This window comes from Stegostoma tigrinum, chromosome 42, assembly GCF_030684315.1.
Source record: "Stegostoma tigrinum isolate sSteTig4 chromosome 42, sSteTig4.hap1, whole genome shotgun sequence".
NCBI classification, from domain to species: domain Eukaryota; kingdom Metazoa; phylum Chordata; class Chondrichthyes; order Orectolobiformes; family Stegostomatidae; genus Stegostoma; species Stegostoma tigrinum.
The window spans coordinates 15786922-15813316 of record NC_081395.1 but is presented as its reverse complement, the minus strand read 5'-3'; the positions used below and the strand labels follow the sequence as shown (position 1 = coordinate 15813316).

General features: G+C 43.8%; 1 protein-coding gene across 6 annotated transcripts; it reads left to right on the top strand.

Moving 5' to 3' along the window:
* Positions 1–299: 299 nt before the first annotated feature.
* Positions 300–14239, top strand: LOC125449326 (gastrula zinc finger protein XlCGF17.1-like). 6 transcript variants are annotated; one of them, XM_048525021.2, is made up of 4 exons: positions 300–402; positions 2236–2305; positions 6552–6674; positions 13038–14239. In XM_048525021.2, the coding sequence occupies exon 4, from the start codon at positions 13156–13158 to the stop codon at positions 14113–14115; it is 960 nt and encodes a 319-aa protein (XP_048380978.1). In that variant the 5' UTR covers positions 300–402; positions 2236–2305; positions 6552–6674; positions 13038–13155; the 3' UTR covers positions 14116–14239. The 6 variants fall into 6 exon arrangements, 5 of the variants coding, with proteins under 5 accessions (XP_048380978.1, XP_048380982.1, XP_048380979.1 ...); XR_007246883.2 differs by lacking the exon at positions 13038–14239 and adding an exon at positions 7745–8027 and having other exon boundaries at positions 305–402; XM_048525024.1 differs by having other exon boundaries at positions 336–418.
* Positions 14240–26395: the final 12156 nt, after the last annotated feature.

Below are 26395 nucleotides of genomic sequence, written 5' to 3'. Positions count from 1 at the left end.
AGGCTACTTAATTCCGGAAAAGTCGTTGTATTTGAAATTTGAACCCTGTTTCTCTCGCCACAGATGCTGCCAGACCTGTTGAATTCTTCCAGCATTTTATAAAATTCAGATCTCGAGCAACGACAGTAGTTTGCTTTTATTTTAACAGAAACAGGGCGTGCGGCCCTACCAGGCTATGCCACAGTTTATGCTCCAGGAGTGTTCATGAATTCTCTCAACATATTTAAAAGATTAACTTGGCGTATTTTGGTCTAGCTCTGATCAGACTGGTGAAAAATTAAATTTACAGCCACCAGCGAGAAGAGTCCACTGCGCAGGAGCAGACTGGTGTGTTCTCTGAGCATGCTCAGTGTCATTTATGGCGACAATCTAAGGAGGAGCGGACATTTCAGACGGCGGCAGGTAATTGTGAGACACGGTAGGAATGGAAACTACGATACTGGAGTTTGGTAACTTCATCACCTCATAAAGAGAAAGCCCGGGCCCTCGAATCCTCAGAGGTCCATAGCTCCCGTGTTTATCCTGCAGGCGGGACAGGCCCCAGGGAAGTGGTCTTACAGACTGCCATTTTGTGAGTGGGTGTCGATCGGGGAGGGGGGGCCTTCCTGGGGAACGGTCCGGGGTTACCTAGGCAACCGCTTGCCGGCCATCTTTGGAAAGGTAGATGGGGCAGAGAGCAGGTCGAATGGGTAGCCATCTTGATCAAGGAAGTGGCTTTGGGCTGGGCGTCAACATCCCTGCCACCAGGAGGGAAAATCATTGATTTGACTGTCACACTGCAGACAAGAACTGAATATAATATAACAAGGTGTAGAGCTGGATGAATACAGCAGGCCAAGCAGCATCAGAGGAGCAGGAAAGCTGATATTCTGGGTTAGACCCTTCAGAAAACCAAGAACTGAATGCAGGTTGTAAAGAAATGACAGGAAAAATAGAAATTGCAGGCAAGTTAATGTGATGGCAGAATTGTTATGGTATCATTACAGAAAAGGATGCCATTCAGTCCATCGTGTCAGCACCAGTTCTCTGAATGAGCTTTATGATTCATTGCCATACTCCTGCATTTTCTTTCTAACCCTACATCTATACAGATACCATCTCCTCAGAGCAAGTACCTGAAACCTAAAGGCCTTGCTCGTGTACCATTTCCAATCACTTTTCATTTGTTTTGACCACCTACATTCTCTCATATTTGGCACAGGGAGTAATCTGGAGATTACTACTTTTTGAATCCTGCTGACTACATTTCTACAAAGCCCCTAAATTTTGACTGCAGGACTACATTTTTCCCCCTCCCTTTCCTTTGCTATTGGTATTATTGTGGCCTCTGGCTGCTCACCCACCCCATCCACTCTTATCATGGTCCCGCAACTGCTCTGTGATAGACTTGACCCCAGTAAGAGTGAGGCAACATTAACATTCCTGGAGTCATGTCTACAGCTGCAGAAAAGTCTCTGTTCCTCTGTCACTACTGCTGTCCCACTCATCTTCCCTTTTGTAGATCTGGACCATCAGTGGTGCCCTGTGTTTACCTCTTGCTGTGCTACGTGAGGAACCTTTATCACTATTAAGTTTGAGATGGAATCTCAAGGAGTCCTGCACTAGTATGGCTCTGTTCAACTGGTTGATGATTGCCTATTCCCTCTCTACCTGCATGTGCCTTGGCTGTGCCTGACCACCTATCTGGTTATGCTACCGACAAAGTCCCCTTCCTCATGGATAAGCCACAGTTATTGCAGTTGCTGCTTGAACTCCAAAACCCACAGCTCGAGCTTGTACAGCTGATAGCAATTCCTGCTCATGTACCCATCCAAATCATATGAAGTGTCCATGAATCTCCTCATGCCTTAGGTTTGCACACCTTCATTTTGCTTTTGTGCTACTTGATTTTTTTCTTTTTGTTTTGTTTTCTAAATGTATTTTTCCAAAATTTCTCCTACTTTGGGACACAGGTCCTAACAGCAGCTGTTTAGATAGGAACAACTCCTACCCCTTTCCTCCACGGACGTCACTGAACTCCTCACTCAGCAAACTTCTTGCACTAAACCTTACTTAAAGAACCTCTTTCCCACACTCTGTTGAATTCCCACATTGAATGAAATTCACTCTATCTTGTCTCACTGTGGCACAGTTTGACTGTGCATCCCTTACAGACCAAGTGATTTTAAACAAAACGCTTTTTTTTAAAAAGAGAAATTCTGAAGAATAACCAGCCAACTTATCTTCCTGTTACAGTGATCAACACCAGTTGAGCAATGGAGATGGTGACATGAGTCTCGATTTCAACCCCAGGAGAAGGGAGAGAGTATGGCATGGAGATTTACATCTTTGGGGGTGGGGGGGATATGAAATGAGCATAACTAGTGATATGTGCAATGGCAAGTCCTCTGCTCTTTTATCGATTTCTTGTGCGCTTGTGCTTTCCACTTCAATTATTCATAAGTCCTGAATCAATATGAATGAAATGTGAGTAATATAACTATGAATACGAATACCTGTGTTAGCTTACTATGCCTTCCTTGCATGTACTTAAAGGAAAGGTCTTCATTAAAAATTCTTGCTCTGTCTGTAAGTTCTTTGAGGTTCTGTGTCCTCAGCCATCACTACCAAATATTGCTCTTTGTCAAATTGGTGTGATTCTATGACTATGCATGTCTGTATGTATCTGGGTCTGTGTTTGCAGGCCAGTGTATGGATTTCTCTGTCTGTACATATCCATCCAAATGGCTCACTGCTGTTTCTCAGCTACCTGCTGTTCCTTGGTGACAGAAAAAAAAATCATAGTATCTAATCATGCAAGTACACCAACAACCCCTAGCTCAACCTCCCAAATATCCCTCTCTGCCTTTTCCTTACCTTTCAAAATAAATTATTCTACTTGTCCCACATTGAAATTGTGTCTTCAGAGAGTCAACTCTAACTGGATGTGGTGAATGGCCTCCTCCTGAGCTGTAACCTTGTGAATCACACGCAGGTTGTATTTTAGTTTCCCTCAGGTTGTATTCTTCTGCTATTTTAGTTTACAACATTTCAAATTTGTATCGAATTGTTTCAAATTTTTTTTTATTATTCATTCATCAGCATTTATTGCTTATCCCTAGTTGCCTTTAAGTAGATGTGGTGAGCTACAGATTAGGATTTCTATCTCGACCAGCTTTTCAGGCAGTGAGTTTCAGATCTTTGTCACCACCCTAGCAATGAAAAAGTGCCAAGAAGTGTCCATTCCTCAAATTTGTTTTTGTTGCTTGTGATTGAGATATTGTGATTGAGGATAAATTGAAGAAGTTGGGACTGTTCTCACTGGAGAGGCAAAAGCTAAGAGTGAATCAGATAGAGGTTTTCAAAATCATGATTGGAGTGGATAGAGTAGATAGGGAGAAACAGTTCCTGCTTGTAAAAGGAACAAGAACAAGAGGGCATGGATTTGAAGTGATCCACAAGAGAAGTGAGGCTGAAGGGGAGGAAAAACCTTTTCGCTCAGCAAGTAGAGTATGAAATGCACTAGCTGTAAATCTGCTGGTGGCAGGTTCGAAAGAGACATTTAGAAATGCCATTGGATGACTATTTGGATAAAAGTAATCAGAAAGAGTAAAGGGAGAAACTGTAGATTGCAGTATGTAATTATGCTCATTTGAAGAGCCAGTGCAGGCACAACATGCTGAATGGCTACCTTCTGGGCAGCAAGTATGTTTTTGCTATTGGTGCAGCACAGCAAAGATTTAGCAGACTGATTCTGGGCAGGCTGGACTGATGTATAAAGACAGGTTGAATCAGTTCGAATTTATTCACTGGAAGTGGTTTCCTCATTGAAATCTATAAAATCCTAACAGCATTAGACAGGGATAGTAGGGACTGCAGATGCTGGAGAATCTGAGATAACTAGGTGCAGAGCTGGATGAACACAGCAGGCCAAGCAGCATCAGAGGAGCAGGAAAGCTGACGTTTCGGGCCTAGACCCTTCTTCAGAAATCCATGTAGAAATCCACCAGCACATTTACATTTAATCTTCCAGAAATCCATTTCTGAAGAAGGGTCCAGGCCCAAGACGTCAGCTTTCCTGCTTTTCTGACGCTGCTTTAACTGCTGGGTTTATCCAGCTCTGCGCCTTGTTATCGGAGCACTAGACAGGGTATGTGTAGGAAGGATGTTTCTGATAGCAGTGGAGTCTAGAACCAGGAGTCACAGTCTCAGGTTACAGGGTAAACCATTTAGGGATGAGGTGAGGAGAAATTTCTTACCCTAGAGTGGCCAGCCTGTGGAATTAATTACCACAGAAAGCAATCAAGGTCAAAACACTGTATGCTTTCAAAAAGGAGTTTGATACAGCATCTGGAGCTAAAGGGATCAACATTATATGATTTCAAGGAGGAGTTGGAGATAGCATTTGGGGCTAAAGGAATCAAAGGATATGGGTAGATAGTGAGAACAGGCTGAGTTGGATAACCAGCCATGATTGCATTGAATGGCAGAGCAGACTTGAAGGGCCAAACGGCTTATGCCTGCTCCTAAAATCTATGTTTGTATGCAACAGTTCTGAGATTCTGTGAAGTGATGCAATGGCACTGTCTGTTGGTGGATAGGCTGCTGCTAATTGGCAGATGCACAGTTGGGACGATTTCCCCAAAGCTCTGGCCGCCTCTCTTTTTCTGTTGGTTCTGTGTCATGCCGGTCGCTCCCTTCCTTTGAGCTGGTACTGTCACCAAGTGGCCTTTGCCATCCTCTGTTACTGACATCGACTGGCCCTCCATCCAGTGGAGGTGCATAGGAGACTGTCTTAGGTGGCAGGATCTAGTTCCACTTTCTCACTGAAATTAAAGGGAAAGTGAGGCTGAGGGTATTGTTTTTTTTCAGAAACCATTACCTTGGCTTCAAGTAAATGGTGAATCTGCTTTAATAGAGGAAACAAAAAAAAACACTGGTCCTTTGTTTCTGCATTTCTAATGGTTTCTGCATTAACTGAGTTAAATGTTCTTGGTAAACATTTGTGAGCAGCCAATTAAAGAAATAGTCACTTCCTCATCTCTTTGGGTTTGAATCTGTCTCTAATTAATGGGATGGCCTGTCACACTGCATCAGAGTATGCATAGTTAAAGTTTATTGTCCCCTGACTGAGCAAGAGGTGATAACTAGTCTGATGTCCAGTTGTGGATGATTAGATGTTCTCTCCAATTAAATATCGGTATCACTGAAAACATTATTTTTAGTCCTGGCTCCAAACTGCTGACTTTGTCCCTCTCCATGGCAACTTTATGAGGCTGAGGTGTCACATTTGATCTCCAGCATTAAGACCATCTTTTTCCATCCTAACATCACTGGGCTTTGCCTCAGTTTAATCTCTTCTGCTGAAACTCTCATTTATATCTTTATTAAAAGCAATTCAGAGAGAATTCATCTTTACTCATTCCTGAGATGAAGGGGTTCTCTTAACGAAGAAAATTTGAACTGTTTAGGCCTACACCCACAGCAGTTTGCAAGAATCATTGGTGATCTTATCAAAACATCTTGAAGTATCTTTACGGTTGGACTTGTAGAGGATGTTTCATCTTTAGGCAAGTATAGAATTAGGGGACAAAGTTTAAGAATAAGAGGTTTTAGGACATAGACAACGAAAGGTTTTTCCTTTCAGAGGATTGTAAATCTTTGGAAATCTCTTCCATAAGGAACAGTCGGTGTGGGCTTGTTTAAGACTAAGTTAGTAGAGTGTTTTGATAGACAAGAGGGTCAAATATGAGACGTAGAGCAGACAAAAGTACAGTTTACACTACAACCAGATTACCTATGATCTTACTGAATGGCGGAGTCGGCTTAAAATTAAAAAGGCTAATTTATATGTACAAATATTCATTTTGGTGCTTTTGTTTTTTACTTTTCACTTGTTATTTCTAGACTCTATTATTCCAAGGCACTCCTGGTTAGTATCCCACATTCTACTCTTTGAATCTTGATGTCGTGCAAAAGTCTGCTCCCCAGTGTCCTGTACACACCTCGAGCCAATTCACCCATGAGCGCACCCCGGGTTCATTAACCTGCATTGACTCTTGTTTGAGCATGTCTTGACTTTAAAATCTTTCATCTTGTTTACAAATCCTTCCATAGTCGTCCTTCCTTCGTATCTCTGTGAGGTCTTCCAGTACTGCATCCTGCCAACATCTCCACCTTCCTCCGATTCTGGCCTCTTAGCATGCCAGATTTTAATCATTCCACCACTGGTGGCTGTGCCTGCAGCTGCCTGGACCCTAAGCACTGAAATTCCCTCCTTAAATCTCTCCACTTCTCTCTCACTATCTCGCTCTCTCTCTCGCTATCCTTTACAAAGGTTCTTACAAATTGACGCTTTGAACAAGCTTTTGGCTGTCAGCTCTAATATCGTCCTATGCAGCTTTGTGTCACTTCAGCATGTTGTATTATATTAAAGCCATTATATAAGTATTAGCTATTGTTCTTTAGTTAAAAGGACAGTGTCACTGACCATACAAGTTGACTTCAGTTTGGAAGGAGATAAATCAAAGGCTGAAAATAGTTTCTTCTGAATTTCTATCCTGTGATTACAGGAAATATTCACGCAAGCCCCCTACAATGAATGAACGATTTGAAGGCAGGAAGCTCGAACCAAACCCAACACCAATATCCCAGTCATTTAGTTGATTTGGAGCTTGTCTTTGTCAACGGAGGAGGTAAGTAGCGATCATAGTTTGGGAACACCATATGCCTGCTGCATTTGTCATCATTCGTTCAGCCGATCATCCAATCTGCTGAGGCATCTGTGCAGTCGTACTCGGGAGCAGCCACATCAATGTGTGCATTGTAGGAACAGCTTCAGTTACCCTTACTAACTGGAAATGCACCAGTGTGTGCACACTGGGAAGAGGCCATTTATCTGCACTGTGTGTGGCGTGGGATTCACTCAGTGTTCCACCAGTGAGTCCACACTCGCCCTTTCCATGCATTGACTGTGCGAAATGCTTCAAGAGCTGCCATCAGCTGGCGCAGCATCGGCGGCTCCACACTGGAGAGAGGCCGTTCACCTGCCCAGAGTGTGGTAATGGATTCAGTCAGTGTTCTAATCTGATTAAACACCAGTGGCTGCACACAGGAGTGAGGCCTTACATCCGCTCCAAGTGCAGCAAGGGATTCACTTTATCGTCCACCCTCCTCGCTCACAAGCGGATCCACTCCAACAAAAGGCTCTTTCAATGTTCAGACTGTCAAAAGAGCTTCAAGGGTTTGTGGGCACTGATGCAGCACCGCCACAGTCACAATGGGGAAAGGCCGTGCACCTGCTCTGTATGTGAGAAGGTGTACACTCAGTCATTCACCCTGCCAATATACCAGCAGATCCATTGATAACTGCAATACTCTGGGTAAGCTGTTTCTCACACCCACGAGTTCCCACCTTAGGACAGGCCATTGGTGTTTGTCCTGCATTTTCTAAAATAAACCCTGTAAGTGGAATCTTGATCCATATCCAACAAGACTCAGTGTCGATATCTGTTAAGGGAAGACTTGTGTTCATGTTGCACATTTCATGACTACTCAATGTCTTAAAAAACAATTAAGTACCTCACCAGTGTAGTCACTGCGGGATGTGAGTAAAGATGCCGATTTGTTTGTGCACAGCAAAATCCCACACACCATAATATAGAACAGGTGGTGGTGTTAAAAACTAATCTTTGTAATGGTGACCAGGATAATTATCATGATTGTTGTGAAGATTCATCTGATCCAGTAACGTTCTTTCGAAAAGGAACCTGGTCTGGCCGATGTACGACTCCAGATCCACCACAATGTGGTAGCTCACAGCCACCCTCTGAAATAGCCCAGCAAGCCATTCATTTCAAGAGCAATTAGAGATGAGCCACGAAAGATGGCCTTACCAGCAACGCCTACATCCAATCAAATAATACAGAATTGATACTAATGAGTTAAACTTTGGAACGTATGAATAAGCTTATAGTAGAATACAACTGACAAGTTAAACATGGAAATGTCAAATAAAGGAATGTAAATGGAATACAGGAGTGAATGGATATCCGGCTTTGTATACATTCTTTGGGATGCAGTGGGGGGAGTGGACGTCCCCTCCCCTGGATTTCACAAGCTTCAAAATCTCCCCTCCCCCCATTGCATCCCAAAACCAGCCCAGCTCGTCCGCACCTCTCTAACCTGTTCTTCCTCTCACCAATCCCCTCCTCCCACCTCAAGCCGCACCTCCATTTCCGACTTACTAACCTCATCCCGCCCCCTTGACCTGTCCATCCTCCCCGGACTGACCTATCCCCTCCCTACCTGCCCACCTATACTCTCCTCACCACCTATCTTCTCCTCTATCCATCTTCGGTCCGCCTCCCCCTCTCTCCCTATTTATTTCAGAACCCTTTCCCCATCCTCCTCTATGATGAAGGGTCTAGGCCCAAAACGCCAGCTTTTGTGCTCCTAAGATGCAGCTTGGCCTGCTGTGTTCATCCAGCTCCACACTTTGTTATCTTGGATTCTCCAGCATCTGCAGTTCCCATCATCTCTGAAGGCCGTCTAAGGTGATGGGTGGAGACACTAAATGAGTATTTTGCAGCTATAACAGTATGGAGCTGGAGGAACGAGGCAGGAAAGCTGACGTTTCAGGTCGGAATCCTTCTTCAGAAATGGAGACCTGAACATAGAACAATTCAGCGCAGAACAGCCCTTTAGCCCTCGATGTTGCGCCGACCTGTGAACTAATCTAACCCCCTCCCCCTACACTATCCCATCATCATCCATATGCTTATCCAAGGACTGTTTAAATGCCCCCAATGTGGCTGAGTTCACTACATTGGCAGGCAGGGTGTTCCACGCCCTTACCACTCTCTGAGTAAAGAACCTGCCTCTGACATCTGTCTTAAATATATCACCCCTCAATTTGTAGCTATGACTCCTCGTACAAGCTGACGTCATCATCCTCTGAAAAAGACTCTCACTGTCCACCCCATCTAATCCTCTGATCATCTTGTATGTCTCTATTAAATCCCCTCTTAACCTTCTTCTCTTCAAAGAGAACAGACCCAAGTCCCTCAGCCATTCTTCGTAGGGCCTGCGCTCCAGACCAGGCAACATCCCGGTAAATCTCTGCACCTTTTCCAATGCCTCCACATCCTTCATGTAATGGGGCGACCAGAACTGCACACAATATTCCAAGTGAGGCCGTACTAGCGTTTTGTACAGTTGCAGCATGACATCACGGCTCTGGAACTCAATCCCTCTACCAGTAAAACCTAACACACTAAGCCTTCTTAACAGCACTATCAACCTGGGGTGGCAACTTTCAGAGATCTATGTACATGGACACCAAGATCTGTCTGCACATCCACACTACCAAGAATCTTTCCATTGACCCAGTATTCTGCCTTCCTATTATTCTTCCCAAAGTGAATCACCTTACATTTATCCACATTGAACTCCGTTTGCCACCTTTCAGCCCAATTCTGCAGTTTATCCAAGTCTCCCTGCAACCTGCAACATTCTTCCACACTCCACCACTCCACCGACTTTCATGTCATCTGCAAACTTACTAACCCATCCACCTATGCCTGCGTCCAAGTCATTTATAAAAATGACAAACAGCAGTGGTCCCAAAACAGATCCTTGAGGCACACCACTAGTAACCTGACTCCAGGCTGAATATTTTCCATCAACCACCACTCATTGCCTTCTTACAGAAAGCCAGTTTCTAATCCAAACTGCTAAATCTCCCTCAATCCTGTGCCTCTGTATTTTCTCCAATAGCCTACCATGTGGAACCTTATCAAAGGCTTTACTAAAGTCCATGTACACCATGTCAACTGCCCTACTCTCATCCACATGCTTGGCCACCTTCTGAAAAATCTCAATGAGGTTTCTTTTAACATGATCTGCCCTTGACGAATCCATGCTGACTATCTCCAATCAAATTGTTGCTTGCTACAAACAGAAAGCACAGATAGAACCCACATTTAATATAAACATCACAGTGGATTTAGGATTTTCTACTTTTGAAGAATAAAGTTCTGAAATACACTTTGTAATTAAAATTCATTGAGGATCCTTAATGATGAGCTAACTGTACAAAATTGGCTTAAATACAAAGGTATTTTAGCTTTCCACTGACATTAAATAGTTATCTACAAATCAGGTGTCGTGGGTCCAAAACAAGTCCAAAATAAGGGTAAAACTTTTCCAGAGAACCTTACAACATTTCAGGTGCAAGATTTCAAGTTCAGCTTATATTTACAATAAGTAAAGTAAATCTGCTTTCGACTGACATTACGGGTGTGGTGCAAATTCCAGCCCAAAATAATCCTTGCAGCAAATTTTATCTTTTCACACATGATCATGAAGTGACAGCACCTTAAGTTAATTCAATACATCTTGCAATTTGTATTTTTGACAACTGACCATCCACTTCCTCTAAGTCACGTTTTCACATACACTAAGTGACAATACATAAGAGCTTAAGAAATAGCATCACAAGTAGGCCATTCAGCACCTCAAGTCTGCCCCGCTATTCAGAGGTGATCTTATCCTAGCACTCAACTGCTTTGTTTGTGCCAACTCAGCATAGTCATCTATACGCCAACAACTTTTTAAAAAAAAATCACTCAACTTCCTCTTTAAATCTTTCAGTGATCTAGCCTCCATATCTCAGGGTGTAGTGAATTCCAGACACTCACCAACCTCCTGGGTGAAGAAATTCCTTCACATTTCAGTTTTAAATGAGTGTCTCCTAATTCTGCAACTGTCTCTTAGTTTGAGATTCCCTCACTATTGGAAACATCTGCCTAACATCTGCTTAGTTAAGCCCCCTCTGTCTAGTATTTCAATAAGATCAGCTTTTATTCTTCAAAATTGTACTGAAAAAAGAACTGTTCTTGGTAAGTCAATACGTTCTTCCCAGGGATCAGTCCAGTGAATCTCTTTTGAACAGTATCCAATAGCAGTATACACATTTTTTTTGAATATAGGGAAAAACCGTACCCAGTACTCACAGTGCAGTCTAATCAACAACCTGAACAGTTGTAACATGACTTCTCTATTCTTGAACTCCAACTTTATAGCATAATAGGCCAAAATTCTATTTATTGTCTTAATTACTTGTTACACTTGCCTGCTAATATTATGTGTTTCATGCAGAAGAACACAAAAATCCCTCAGTGCTGCATTTTGTTTGGAGTCTCTCTCCATTTAATAATCTGCCTTTTGGTTCTTCTTACCAAAATACATTGACCTCACACTTTCACACACTAAACCCGATTTGTCAAGTTCGTGCCGACTCACTCAACCTAGAAAGACCATAAGACATAGGATTGGAAGTAAGGCCATTTGGCCCATCGAGTCCACTCTGCCATTTAATCATGGTTGATGGGTATTTCAATTCCACTTACCTGCACTCTCCCTGTAGCCCTTAATTCCTTGCGAGATCAAGAATTTATCAATCCCAGCCTTAAAGACATTTAACGTCTCAGTCTCCACTGTGCTCCGTGGCAATGAATTCCACTGACCCACCACACTCTTGCTGAAGAAATGTCTCCTCATTTCCGTTCTAAATTGACCCCCTCTAATTCTAAGGCTGTGCCCACGGGTCCTAGTCTCCCCGCCTAACAGAAACAACTTCCCTGCGTCCACCCTTTCTAAGCCATGCATTATCTTGTAAGTTTCTGTTAGATCTCCCCTCAACCTTCTAAACTCTAATGAATGCAATCCCAGGATCCTCAGCCGTTCATTGTATTTTAGGCCTACCATTCCAGGGATGATCCGTGTGAATCTCCGCTGGACATGCTCCAGTGCCAATACATCCTTCCTGAGGTTTGGGGCCCAAAATTGGACGCAATATTCTAAATGGGGCCTAACTAGAGCCTTATAAAGTCTCAGAGCCACATTGCTGCTTTTATATTCCAACCCTCTTGAGATAAGTGACAACATTACATTTGCTTTCTTAAAGCAACATAGAAAGCAGGACCAAGTTACTTGGGCTTTCAGACCCACATGAGAGCCAAGGTTCAAGGTTGGACTTTTTCATTTCAGGTCTTGCTGGAGACTTATTATGTTTATACGCACATACTTAAGGTCAGTCCAACTTAATTAACCTGGTTACACATTCAATGAGACTTTTTAAAAAGTCTCAATCATGACCCTCTCTCAGATCATTTCTTAAATAGAAGTTCAGGTCTAAACATTAAAACTGAAATGAACACATTAGCTCTGAGAATGTTTGAGAAAATAAAATCAAAAGTAAGAGGACATAAGGTTCTCTTACTATAAATACAACAATTCTCAACTGTCACAATTTTAGATTTGTGCTGGAATTTTAAAATTTTTATAAGAACTCCTTTTGATGAAAATACTTTCATAAAAGCAAATAAGACTGCAACTCTGCTCAATTACAGAGGAATACGAAGTCAAAACAAAGTAGAGTTTTCTTTTATTAATATGCACTTCTCTATAAAATTAAACAAATGACAAAAAATGATAACAAGAAATAAATACTGTACTTACTGAGGTTTTTCCACCCAGACTTTACATCTGGAGTAATACTCTGTAGCTCCTTCCTGAATTTATCCCTGGCCGTAGCTACCAGTTCACTGTATTGAACAACTATTTTGGCTTGCGATTGAGCTGCCTGTACCTTTCTTCCTACAACTGTTCATATCACTGTCACCTACCGCAGTCTCAATAACCTTCTCAAAATCTCTCACCTTCTGCAGTCCTGACATCTTCTCCTTTATCTCTTACTTCCCACCTCCAAAGCCCTCCCTATCTCTCTCTCCCCTCCCCATCTCTGCAATCTCCGCCAGCCCCTACAACCCGCCCTATCCCTGTAATTTCCTCCAGCCCCTACACCCATCCCTTTCTCTGTAACCTCCTACAAACCCTTACATCCCTACACATTGTTGAATCAGTTTTTTTTTAGTAACAATTCAATTACTTCATGGCCACTTCTTCCCACAAATTATCAAATTCGCTCAATTCCATTTCACAGACTGCATTTGTGTTTTCATGGGTTCACTCTCACTTTTTTTTCCTGTTTCCAGTTTGTTTCACAGAATATGCATGAGAACGTGAAGATCAATATTTGGAAAGCAAACTGAATGTCACACCAGGATCTGACATCCAACTTATTGTAACCTGAATAACTTAGAATATTCAAGCATGGAAGAGAAAAGCTCCATTCTCAAGCAGACTGGGGAGAAACCGTGGAAGTGTGGGTACTGCAAGGAGAGTTTCAGTTACCCGTCTGAGCTGGAAATTCATCAACGCAGTCACACTGGGGAGAGGCCATTCACATGTGCCATATGTACGAAGGGATTCACTCAGTCATCCCACCTGCTTACCCACCGACAAGTTCACACTCAGGATAGACCTTTTAAATGCTCAGACTGTGGGAAGTGCTATAAAAGTTCCAGCGAACTGATGCGCCATCAACACATTCACACCAACAAGAGACCCTTTCAATGCTCAGATTGTCAGAAGTGCTTTAAAAGTTTAAGGGAACTGATGTCCCATCAACTTGTTCACACTGACAAGAGACCTTTTAAATGCCTGGACTGTGGGAGAAACTATAAAAGTTCTCGGGAGTTGATGCGCCACCAGCGTGTTCACACTAACGAGAGACCATTCAGGTGCTCTCACTGTGGGACAGGGTTCAAGCATTCATCTCACCTTGCTGTACACCAGCGCACTCACACCGGGGACAGACCATTCACTTGCTCTGAATGTGGGAAGGGATTCACTCGGTCATCCAACCTGCTGATACATCAGCGAGTCCACACTGGGAAGAGACCTTTCAAATGTCCGGACTGTGAGAAATGCTATACAAGCTCAAGTGGACTGATGTCCCATCAACGTGCACATACTAACAACAGACCTTTTAAATGCCCAAACTGTGGGAAGTGCTTTAAAAGCTCTGGGGACCTTATGTATCATCAACGTGTTCACACTGACGAGAGACCTTTCAGGTGTTCTCACTGTGGGACTGGGTTCAGGCAATCATCTCAACTCACTGCACACCAGCGAATCCACACCGGGGAGAGACCATTCATCTGCGCTACATGTGGGAGGAGATTTACTCAGTCATCCAACTTGCTGAGACACCAGCGAGTTCACAAGTAACTAAAATGATAGGATCTTGCAATTAATCACATTCATTGGTTCTGTTGTTGCTGATGGTAAACACCAGACCTGTTACACTGATATAAGCTGCCTAAAAGACAAATAAAATCAGCTTTTTGTTAAATGCAATGTGTTGAATTTTCAATATCTCAAACACATCAGTTCCTTTTGAAAGGCTCTCCATCTCCCCTCTCTTCACCATCCTTACCTCTAACAACAAGCGCAAGGAGTTCATTAACTTCTTTGACACTAAATTGCGACAATCCAACTAGCTGCTTGTGCCATCTGTTTCCTTTCCAGTCGCTCACCAGTGAAAATGTCAATAAGGCTGTAGTCGTACTGCATGGAAGCAGATCCTTTGGCTCAACCAGTCCATGACAACCACGATCCCAAACTAAACTAGTTTGACTGCCTGCACTTGGCCCATATCCTTCCAAACATTTCTTATATACTTACCCAAATGTATTTTTAAACATTATAACTGTACCTGTATCCACCACTCACTCTGGAAATTCATTCTACACATGAACCACTCATGTAACAAAAAAATTGCCCAGAATGTCTCTCCTATATCTTTTTTCCTATCACCTTAAAAATATGCCTTCTGGTCTCAAAATCCTCCAACTGGGGAAAAGGCACCTGCCATTCACCTTATCTAGACATCTCATGATTTTATAAACCTCTATAAGGTTACCCCTCAACCGCCTATGCTCCAGTAGAAAAAAATCTCAGCCTATCCAGTCTCTCCTTATAATCAAATCTTCCTTTACTGTTAAATATCTTCTGCACTAGCTTAATAATATCCTTCCTATAACAGGGCAACCAGAACCAGACACAGTACTCCAGAAAAAGGCCTCACTAATATTCTGTGTAATGCCCCAATTCCTTTATTCAAAGATCTGAGCGATGAAGGTAAACAAGCTAAATGCCTTCTTAATGACCCTTCAAGAATAATGTGCCCAAACCCCTAGATCCCTCTTCTAGAACACTACCCAAGCCCTGCTTTTAATTGTATATGTCTTGCTTTTGTTTGTTTTACCAAAGTGCAATACCTCACATTTATCTTTCTTGACTGATCTCTGAACCTGGATCTTTTTCCAGTTACTCTCCTGTATCCTTCCTAGTCTGTCAGTTTTTATCTTGTGTATGAGATCCATCTACTGTTTCCAGTGAACTGTTGACCACAAATTTTTCTACGTTCGCTGATATTGTTCATGATTCTCTTTCTCCTGTATTGTCCCTCTTGCCTTTGCATCTGCTGTCAAATCCCAACCTCTACTCGGTGACATCTTCCAAAAACACTATTGGTTTTCACATGTACACTGACAAGGGCTAACTGGACCTCACCATCATTCCTCTCCTTTCATCCATTGTTGCTTTACTGTCAAAGTGTTCATTCAATATCTGTAATAATGAATGTGGTTCTGTGATAGTGACCCTCCCAAAGGAGAGCCAGTTTAGTTTCCACCTGCTCTGCAGGTCTATATTAACATCTCTGAACAGGTTGATTACAAAATGTATGAAAAATTGTAATATTGTGGGGGTAAGGAGCAAACAGTGACTTTTTGCAAACAGGGAGTCAGAATAGGAAGAAATTGTTATTAAAAATCATTGCTGCTTTATTTCTCCAAAGCAGCAGTGTATAGTCCTGATTTAGTACTGTTCTTCTTAGTTTGTTGTTCATAGAAGGCCTTTCTAAAATCCATGCAGACTATACCTACCGTCCTGCCCTCATCAACCTTCCTGACCATTTCATCAAAAAACTCTTGACAAATTTGTGAGGCATGATCTCCCATATGTGAAGCCATGCTAACTACTCCTAATCAAACCCTGTCTTCCTAAATGCATGCCACGGCATCTTCTAAAGTAACCTACCTACGACAGACGTTAAGCTTCCTCGTCTATAATTCCCATGTTTTTCTTTGTAGCCCTTCTTGAATAAGGGCACAACATTTGCTACTCTCCAGTCTTCTGGACGTCACCTGTGGCTAACCATGATGCAAATATATCAGACAGGGCCCCTTGCAATTTCTTCTCTCGCCTCCTGCAGGGTTCTAGGTCATATCTGGTCAGGACCAGGTGATTTATCCACTGTCATACATTCTAATACTCCCGACACCTCTTTTACTGTGATATGGACTGTTCCCAAGAAATTGCCACTAACCTCCCCTTGTAGTTATTAGACATGGAAGGTTGCTGGTCCATTGTCCTAGGAGTATGGTTTTAGCTTAGGCGATTGGAGAATGTAAGAGGTCCTGGATTCAAATCACAGATGACCCCTAAGGTATTCTCTTTCCGGGTCCATTAACAGTCTAGTGAGCAAACTGCAGGTGTAATTGGGAGACAAAGATAGTGTTTTTAATGAGTACATTATATCTGTATTCACAGTAGAGGAAAACGATGTTGGCACAGAAATCAGGCAAGAGGTCTGTGATATCAGTGAACGAATTACAATTGAGTACGAATGGTTTTACCACTTAAAATTGGATAGATTCCCAGGGCCAGTTAAGATGATTCCTATATTGCCCTGAGAGTTAAGGGAGGAGATTGCAGGGGTTATGACATTAATGTTCAATTCTCTCTGAACACAGGGGTGTCAGGGAGGCCTACTGGTATCAACCCGAGATTATTAATCCAAGAGCTCAGCTAATGTTCCGTGGACCTGGGTTCAAATCCCACCATTGCAGATGATGGAATTTGAATTCAATAAAGAATATGAAGTTAAGAGTCTAACGATGACTATAAAATTGTTATTAAATATTAGAAAAGCCTATCTGGTTCACTAATGCTCTTCAGGGAAAGAAGTCTGTCAGCTTCCCTGATGTGGCCTACATGTGACTCCAGAGTCTCTGCAAAGTGGTTGACTCTTCACTGCCCTCTGGGAAATTAGGGATAGACAATAAATGCTGGCCCAGCCAGTGATACCCACATCCTATGGGTGAAATAAAGAAAAGCAGAGATGCTGAAAGAGTGGAGAACAGTTAGTCCAGTACCATTATTCAGAAAGAAAATATAGGCTACTGAGTGTGATGTGAATAGGAGGAAAACTCGTAGTCATACAATTGTACAAAAACAAAACATAACCTTCAGTCCAACTCGATCATGCTGGACAGATATCCTAAATTAATCTAGTCCCATTTGGCCCATATCCCTCTGAACCCTCCTTATTCATGCACCCCTACAGATGCCTTTTAAATGTTGTAATTGTGCCAACCTCTACCACCTCTGGTAGCTGAATCCATACATACACTATCCACTGCATGGAAAAGTTACTCCTCAGGTCCCTTTTATATTTTTACCCTCTTAACTTAAATCTATGCTGTTTAGTTTTGGACTCCCTTACCCTGGGAAAAAGACCTTGACTATTCATCCTATCCATGCCCCTCATGATTTTATAAATCCATAAAAGGCCACCACTCAGCCTTGAGGCTCTAGGGAAAATAGCCCCAGCCTGTTCAACCTCTCCCTATAGGTCATAATGTTCTGGTCACCCAGATTTGAATCCAGCCATGGCAGATGGTGGAATTTGAATTCAATTAATATCTGGAATTAAAGAATCTAATGATGACCATGAATCCATTGTTGATTGTTAGGAAAAGCCCAACTTTTTCACTAGTGTTCTTTAGGAAAGGGAACTGTTGTCTTTACCCAGTCTGGCCTAGATGTGACTCTAGACCCACAATAATGTGGTTGACTTGTAACTGCAATTAGGGATGGGCAGTAAAAGCTACCTGCCAGTGATGCCCTCGTCCTGTGAATGAATATAACCCTTCAACCCAGCAACATCGTTGTAAATCTTTTCTACACCCTTTCAAGTGTATCAAAATCTTACCTGCAGCAGGGAGACCAGAACTGAACACTGAATTCCAAAAATGTTTAAAAAAAACACTGAGGAACAGAATTAGTCTTCATTTGGAGAGGCAAAGATTAATCAAAGATAGTATGGCTTTGTTAGGGGAGATTGTATCTGACAGGTTTGACTGAGATTTTTTTTTGAGGCAGTGACTAGATGTATGGATGTGAGTAGTGCAGTTGATGTTAATGCAGTTGACCGGAAACCTGTGTCCAGTAGTGTTCCACAGTGTTCAATACTGGTTCCCTTCCTATTTGCTGTGTGTAGACATAAATATTGGAGATTTGATAAGTAAGTTAAATAAAACAAAGAACCGTGGATGCTGAAAATCTGAAACAAAAGATGAAATTGTTGGAGAAACTCAGCAGATTTGGCAGTATTTGTGGAGAGAAAACAGAATTAGTGTTTCAGATCCAGTCATCCTCCTTCAGAAATGACAACATCTATGAAGAAGAGGTATTTTTGCTGATGGTGGGTTGGGGGGGACAGCAAAGCTTAGAGAGAGAGATAGCAAGTTAGGGAAGAAGAAAAGTTAGACAGATGATAGTGGGGACCATGAGTGGCTGAGAAAAAGTTGATTTTGCTGAAAGCAACTCATGTCATGACAGGGTGTGGGTGTAGGTAAAAGACATGGAAGAAGGTGTCAGACTCTAAAGTGACTGAATTCAGTGAGTCCTGATGCCTGCAAGATCCCCAAGTGGAAGATGAGATGATGTTCCTCCAGCTTGCGCTAAGCTGCTGGATCACTTCAGTAGGGCCAAGACAGAAATGTTGGCATGGGGAAATGGTAGTATGTTGACATTGCAGGTAACTGGATCAGTAAATTGCCAGATCGTCTTTCAGCTTCATAAAGTTTGCCTTTCCCTAAATGTGATGAAAGATGTCTCGTCATTTTTTGGAAGTTGGATATTAAAATAGAAGCTGAGGAATTTTGGTCAGTTCTGTGAAGGATTTTTAAAAGTTTAGAAAGAGGTGTGGATAGTGACCTAACTACATCAGTTCTTGGTGACCAAATGTCAGTCAGCTTGACAGACCCCTGTTTATAACCCTGTTGAGTTCTGATGAAGTGATTAGAGGGGAGGGTGAGCCTGAGGGAAAGGTAGGTGGGATGGTGATACGTGGATGCAGCCGGAAGGTTAGTAAGCTTCAAAATCCCTCCATCCCTAGCCATGTCCCACGTCCAGCCTTCCCACTCCTCTTGGCCTCCCTGAACTGACCTAAACTGTCCATCTTCATTTGCCCCAATCCGTTCCACTCTTCCACTGACCAATCACAATAAGCCCCCACCTGCACCACCCCACTTACCCGCTACTCCATCACCCCTCCCTCTATCTAATTCTGTTCTCCCCTCCCCCTCCCCAGCCCGCGGAGCGGTTTCTGCCGAAACGTTGACTTCTCCGTTCTTCGGATGCTGTTTGACTTGCTGTGCTTTTCCAGCTTCACGTCCCTTGACTCAAATTATTTTCCTGTTCAATTCAAGGGAACCAAGTGCCTCAGCAGAAGAGTTTTCTCATCTGTGCAGTTTCAAGATGGGAAAATCTCTGTAGAAGTTTAGAAATGTGAAAGGTTCATTACAGCGAACTAAAGAAGGGATCGAAAACTTGTCGCTGTTAAAAGTTGAGGTATAATTTCTCTTTGTAACAGACACTGTTGCAAAAAGTGTTGAAACTTTTTGTTGATGGTATTCGGGTCTTTCTAACTGACTTACATACAAAGCGCCCTTGACCGCGTTCCCCGCAACACATCCCTCACACCCCGACCCCGCCACAACCCCCCAAAGAGGATCCCCCTCATTCTCACACACCACCCCACAACGCATCATCCTCCGACACTTCCGCCATCTACAATCCGACCCCACCACCCAAGACATTTTTCCATCCCCACCCCTGTCTGCTTTCCGGAGAGACCACTCTCTCCGTGACTCCCTTGTTCGCTCCACACTGCCCTCCAACCCCACCACACCCGGCACCTTCCCCTGCAACCGCAGGAAATGCTACACTTTCCCCCGCACCTCCTCCCTCACCCCTATCCCAGGCCCCAAGATGACTTTCCACATTAAGCAGAGGTTCACCTGCACATCTGCCAATGTGGTATATTGTATCCACTGTACCCGGTGCGGCTTCCTCTACATTGATGAAACCAAGCGGAGGCTTGGGGACCGCTTTGCAGAACACCTCCGCTCAGTTCGCAACAAACAACTGCACCTCCCAGTCGCAAACCATTTCCACTCCCCCTCCCATTCTCTAGATGACATGTCCATCATGGGCCTCCTGCACTGCCACAATGATGCCACCCGAAGGTTGCAGGAACAGCAACTCATATTCCGCCTGGGAACCCTGCAGCCATATGGTATCAATGTGGACTTCACCAGTTTCAAAATCTCCCCTTCCCCTACTGCATCCCTAAACCAGCCCAGTTCATCCCCTCCCCCCCACTGCACCACACAACCAGCCCAGCTCTTCCCCCCCACCCACTGCATCCCAAAACCAGTCCAACCTGTCTCTGCCTCCCTAACCGGTTCTTCCTCTCACCCATCCCTTCCTCCCACCCCAAGCCGCACCCCCAGCTACCTACTAACCTCATCCCACCTCCTTGACCTGTCCGTCTTCCCTGGACTGACCTATCCCCTCCCTACCTCCCCACCTACACCCTCTCCACCTATCTTCTTTACTCTCCGTCTTCGGTCCGCCTCCCCCTCTCTCCCTATTTATTCTAGTTCCCTCCCCCCATCCCCCTCTCTGATGAAGGGTCTAGGCCCGAAACGTCAGCTTTTGTGCTCCTGAGATGCTGCTTGGCCTGCTGTGTTCATCCAGCCTCACATTTTATTATCTTGGAATCTCCAGCATCTGCAGTTCCCATTATCTCTTATACTCTCCTCTCCACCTATCTTCTTTTCTCTCCATCTTCGGTCCGCCTCCCCCTCTCTCCCTATTTATTCCAGTTCTCTCACCCCATCCCCCTCTCTGTTGAAGGTTCTAGGCCCGAAACGTCAGCTTTTGTGCTCCTGAGATGCTGCTTGGCCTGCTGTGTTCATCCAGCTTCACACTTTGTTATCTTACATACAAAGCGTTATCATTTTTTCCTCCTTTGGATAATACATCTCTTAGCTGTTGTTAAAAACGTTTAAGACCATGTGTGAATATATTTAAGTAATTAATCACCGCGTTAACTAACTAAAAGTAAGTTAAACATATGATACAGGTTTCGTTCCAGGATCGAATTTCTTCCAGTATTACCATCAGTTGGAATCAAAACACAGCAGAGAGATCACCGAAGGCAACGGGACACAGCAGTTTGCACAGTAACACGACAGGAAATATAGTTAAAATGAAGGGCGTCTGTGTAACAGAACATGCCATTACAGAAATGATCGCTCTCTCCATCTTAGTATATTGTTGGTTTGTTTGTCACCTTTGTTATTTCATGTGTCCGATGGTAACTTGCTGCTTTTGCATGTATCTCCTTTACACTCTGGATACTACCGAAAACAACAAATGCTGGATGAATCTAAATTCGTCGCGTAAACTTGCTGACTCTGCATAGATGCTTCTTGACCCGCTGTGATCAGTAGCATGTGTTGTTTTCAGTACAGAGTCCATCGTCTGCGGTAATTTGCTCCCACACTCCGGATGATCTCAAACAATTCAAAAGTAACAGGGACTTAGAGGTACCTAATAGTCCTATTCAAAACAATGAGGGAATGAGTATGAGTTGAGGCAGTATACAACGTGCAGCAGAGTGGCGCAGCGGAAGCGTGCTGGGCCCATAACCCAGAGGTCGATGGATCGAAACCATCCTCTGCTAATGATGTTCGTTAACGATGATTTTTACAGTAGGCTGTCATTGCTTCCTTCAGTTGTCTCTTTTCTAAAAAAAGGTGGACTGTTTATATATATGCAATTCAATTGTCACAAGTGTCTTAACTCGGTCTAGTGTGGAGGTGTTTTTAGATTTTGGAAATTGACTCCGAATTTTAGAAATGTGTTAGTCATTATTGTTCATTTATTAATTGACTTTTTTCGGATTTGCCACTGACTTCCAAGTTGACATGGTCTTTAATTTTCCCCCAAAATCACTCACGGTGTGTTTTTCCCTTCTTTCTCACTGGAATCTCTGAGTATTCTGAATTCCGAAATGTCTGCTACTGCCGCTCTTTTCACTGTTACCGAAAGGTACAAGCTCCCTTTTCCCTCTCAATGGCCTCATAATTGCCCTTATGTTTGAATTGAAAATATCGTCAATCTGTCATTTCCTGCACCCTGATAATCTCTGGCCGGATTCTTGCGTGTGCTTGAGAGATAATGGGAACTGCAGATGCTGGAGAATCCAGATAACAAGGTGTGGAGTTGGATGAACACAACAGGCCAAGCAGCATTTTAGGAGCACAAAAGATGACGTTTCGGGCCTAGACCCTTCACCATCTTAGGAGCACAAATAGGGAGAGAGGGGGCTCCTCTATCCATCTTCAGTGCGCCCCCCTCTTCTCCCTATTTATTTCAGAACCCTCTCCCCATCCCCCTTTTCTGATGAAGGGTCTAGGCCCGAAACGTCAGCTTTTGTGGTCCTAAGATGCTGCTGGGCGTGCTGTGTTCATCCAGCTCCACACTTTGTTATCTTGTTTTCTTGCGTGTGCTTGTCTGGCTGTCATTGCACAGTGGAATTCTATGGCTCACTGAATGTCGGAAAACGTCTCCTCTTTTCAAAAGTAATCAAGAAATACATATCTATTCCAAGGCAAGTAAAGGCATTCTGTGCTCCAGGAGCTAGCACAGAATCAACGGCCCGAATGATCTTCCCCTGCGACCTTAACGATCATCTAACACCACCTCCTATGCCACCTCACAATAGGGTTTGGTTAATTGATCCTAACCAATAGGAGGATGGGGCGGAGCTGGATGACGAGCCGGTGCGGCTGGTCCTCCGGCCACATTGCTTTGTGTCAAGGAGTCATACGGAAGCCAGGCTATTCAGGGTAGCAAAGATAACAACGAATACAGCTGGATGGACACAGCAGGCCAAACAGTATCATAGGAGCAGAGATAACAAAGTGTGGAGCTGGATGAACACAACAGGCCAAGCAGCATCTTAGGAGCACAAAAGCTGACGTTTCGGGCCTAGACCCTTCATCATAAAAGGCAGAGGGGGAGAGGGTTCTGAAATAAATAGGGAGAGAGGGGGAGGCGGACAAGAGAGTCGCAGTGGGAATGAGATCCCCTCAGGTTTGTCCGGAGAGAGGAGGGTAACTTCTTCAGGTTAGGCATCCCTGGAAGAGGTTTCACAGTGAGGTTAAAATTGTATCAGAGATAATGGGACCTGCAGATGCTGGATAATCCGAGATAACAAAGTGTGGAGCTGGATGATCACAGCAGGCCAAGCAGCATCTTAGGAGCACAAAAGCTGATGTTTCGGGCCTAGACGCTTTATCAGAAAAGGGGGAGGGGAAGGGTGTTCTGAAATAAATAGGGAGGGGGGAGGCGGAGAGAAGATGGATAGAGGAGAAGATGGGTGGAGAGCAGACAGACTAGTCAAGGAAGCGGGGATGGAGCCAGTAAAGGTGAGTGTAGGTGAGGAGGTAGGGAGGGGATAGGTCAGTCCAGTGAGGACAGACAGGTCAAGGAGTGAGGATGAGGTTAGTAGGTAGGAAATGGGGGCGTGCCTGAGGTGGGAGGAGGGGATAGGTGAGAGGAAGAACAGGTTCGGGAAGTGGGGACGAGCTGGGCTGGTTTTGGGATGCGGAAGGGGGAGGGGAGATTCTGAAGTTTGTGAAGTCCACATTGATACCATTGGGCTGCAGGGTTCCCAAGCAAAATATGAGTTGCAGTTCCTGAAACCTTCAGTTGGCATCGTTATAGCACTGCAGGAGGCCCAGGATGGACATGTTGTCTGAGGAATGGGAGGGGGAGTTAAAATGGTTCGTGACTGGGAGGTGCAGTTGTTTAGTATGAACCAAGTATAGATGTTTTGCAAAGCGGTCCCCAAGCCTCCACTTGGTTTCCCCGATGTAGAAGAGGCCACAACAGGAACAGCGGATACAGTATACCACATAGGCAGATGCGTAGGTGAACATTTGCTTGATGTGGAAAGTCTTCTTGGGGCCTGGGATGGAGGTGAGGGGGGAGGTGCAGGCGCGGGTGTATCACTTCCTGTGGTTGCAGGGAAAAGTGCTGGGTGTAGTGGGACTAATGGGGAGTGTGGAGCAGACAAGGGAGTCACGGAGAGAGTGGTCTCTTCAGAAAGCAGATAAGGGTGGGGAGAGAAAAATGTCTTTGGTGCTGGGGTCAGATTGCAGATGGTGGAAGTTTTGGAGGATGATTCATTGGATCCGGAGGTTGGTTGAGGATGAGGGGGATTCTGTTTTGGTTGTTATTGTGGAGAGGGGTGTGAGGGATGATTTGCAGGAAACAGCAGAGGTCCCAGTATGGATCCCTGAGGAACACCACTAGTCACAGACCACCAGCCAGAAAAACACCCTTCGACAAGTGTGCTCTGCCTTCTTTGGGCAAGTCAATTGTGAACCCAAGTGGCCAAGTTATCATGAATCCCATACTTCTTAGTCTTCTCGATGAGCCTACCATGAGGGATCTTGTCGAAAACCTTATTAAAATCCATGTAGGCAACATCCACTGCTTTACCCTTCATCACCTCCTAAAAAAATTCATTCAAGTTACCCTGCACAAAGCAATGCTGACTGTCGCTAATTAGGGCATACTTTTGCAAGGGTGTGTAAATCCTATCCCTAAGGATTCTGTCCAATAACTTCCCAATCACTAATGTGAGACTCACTGGTCTATAGCTTCCTGGATTATCCCTATTTCCCTTCATAAATAAAGGAACAACATTAGCTACTTGCCAGTCCTCTGGGACCCCTCCAGTGTCTAGAAAGGGTATGAAGATCTTGGTCAAGGCTCTACAAATCTCTCTTGCCTCTCTTAATAACCTGGATAGATGCTATCAGGGCCTGGGGACATATCCACTTCAATGCTCTTTAAGAGACACAACACCACTTATTTCTTGATCTCAAAATGCCCTAGCATATTAGAACATTCTACCCTAATCTCACTACCCTCCATATCCTTCTCTTGGGTGAATACCAATGAAAGTACTCATTTAGGATCTCACCCACATCCTCTGCCTCCAAGCACAAATTCCATCCTTTATTCTTGTGTGGTCCAACCTTCTCCTAGTTATCCTCTTGTTTTTAATCTATATATAGAATGCATTGGGATTCTCTTTAATCCTCCTTGCCAAGGTCATTTCAGGCCCCTTCTTGCTGTCCTAATTCCCTGTTTGAGTTCTTTCTTCTTTCTGCATATTTCTCACATGCCCTGTCTGATTTTAGATTCCTAAACATTATCTATGTTTCAGTTTTCCTCTTGACTAATCTCACAACCTCCCATATTACCCAAGAGTCCCTTACCTTGCCAATCTCGTCCTTCCTGCTTGCCAGAATATGCTGGTTATGAACTCTGATCAGCAGGTCTTTAAACAACTCCCACATGTCATATAAGAACTAAAAGAACTGTGGATGCTGTAAGTCAGGAACAAAAACAAAGTTGCTGGAAAAGCTCAGCAGGTCTGGCAGCATCAGTGGAGAAAAAAACAGAGTTAACACTTTGGGTCCAGCGACCCTTCATGTCAAGTGTGGACTTGCTCAATAACAGCTCCTCCCAAGTAACATTCCCTAGCTCCCTGCCTAATACTGACAATCCCTCCCTCAATTTGGTATCTTTCTGCAAGGTCCTGACTTATCCTCATTCTTTGCTATTTTAAAATGTATGGAGTTGTGATCACTGTTCCCAAAATGCTCTCCCACTGGAAGGTCAGTCACCTGGTCAGCCAAGACAAGGTCCAGTATGGCCATCCTCCAACTGGAATAACCAGATACTGTTTTACGAAACCCTCTGCTGTGCATAGGCTATATTTATTCAGTGGGCAGTTAGAGTACCATGCTCCACATTGTGCATTATTATTATAGAAACATAGAATGGTGTGAAATATTACCCACTCCTACTCCCCAGCAGTGGTAGAATCATTCCCAGAAGAACGTACCGGTTACTTATCATGACAGTCTTTTCGCTAATAGATTTCAGTCTGACGTATGCCCTAATTTTATTATGTGGTTTTCTCGGCCCTGGTCTTCATACAATACGTGCAACACATATCAGGATGATGAAAAAGGGAAACAAAACTGAAACCCACTATCTGAAGAAGGGTCACTGGACTCGAAACTCCGATACTGCCAGACTTACTGGGTTTCTCCAGCAATTTCCGTTTTTGTTTCAGAGATCTTGCACCCGCACTTCTTTGCTTATTTAAGAAAACGTGAATTTTTAATAGCGGTTACTACCCAGCATTCACCACGGCGGCGAATATCCCCTATTCACAACAGGGGGATTAATCGCAGGCGCAGTGTGAATATCTAGAGAG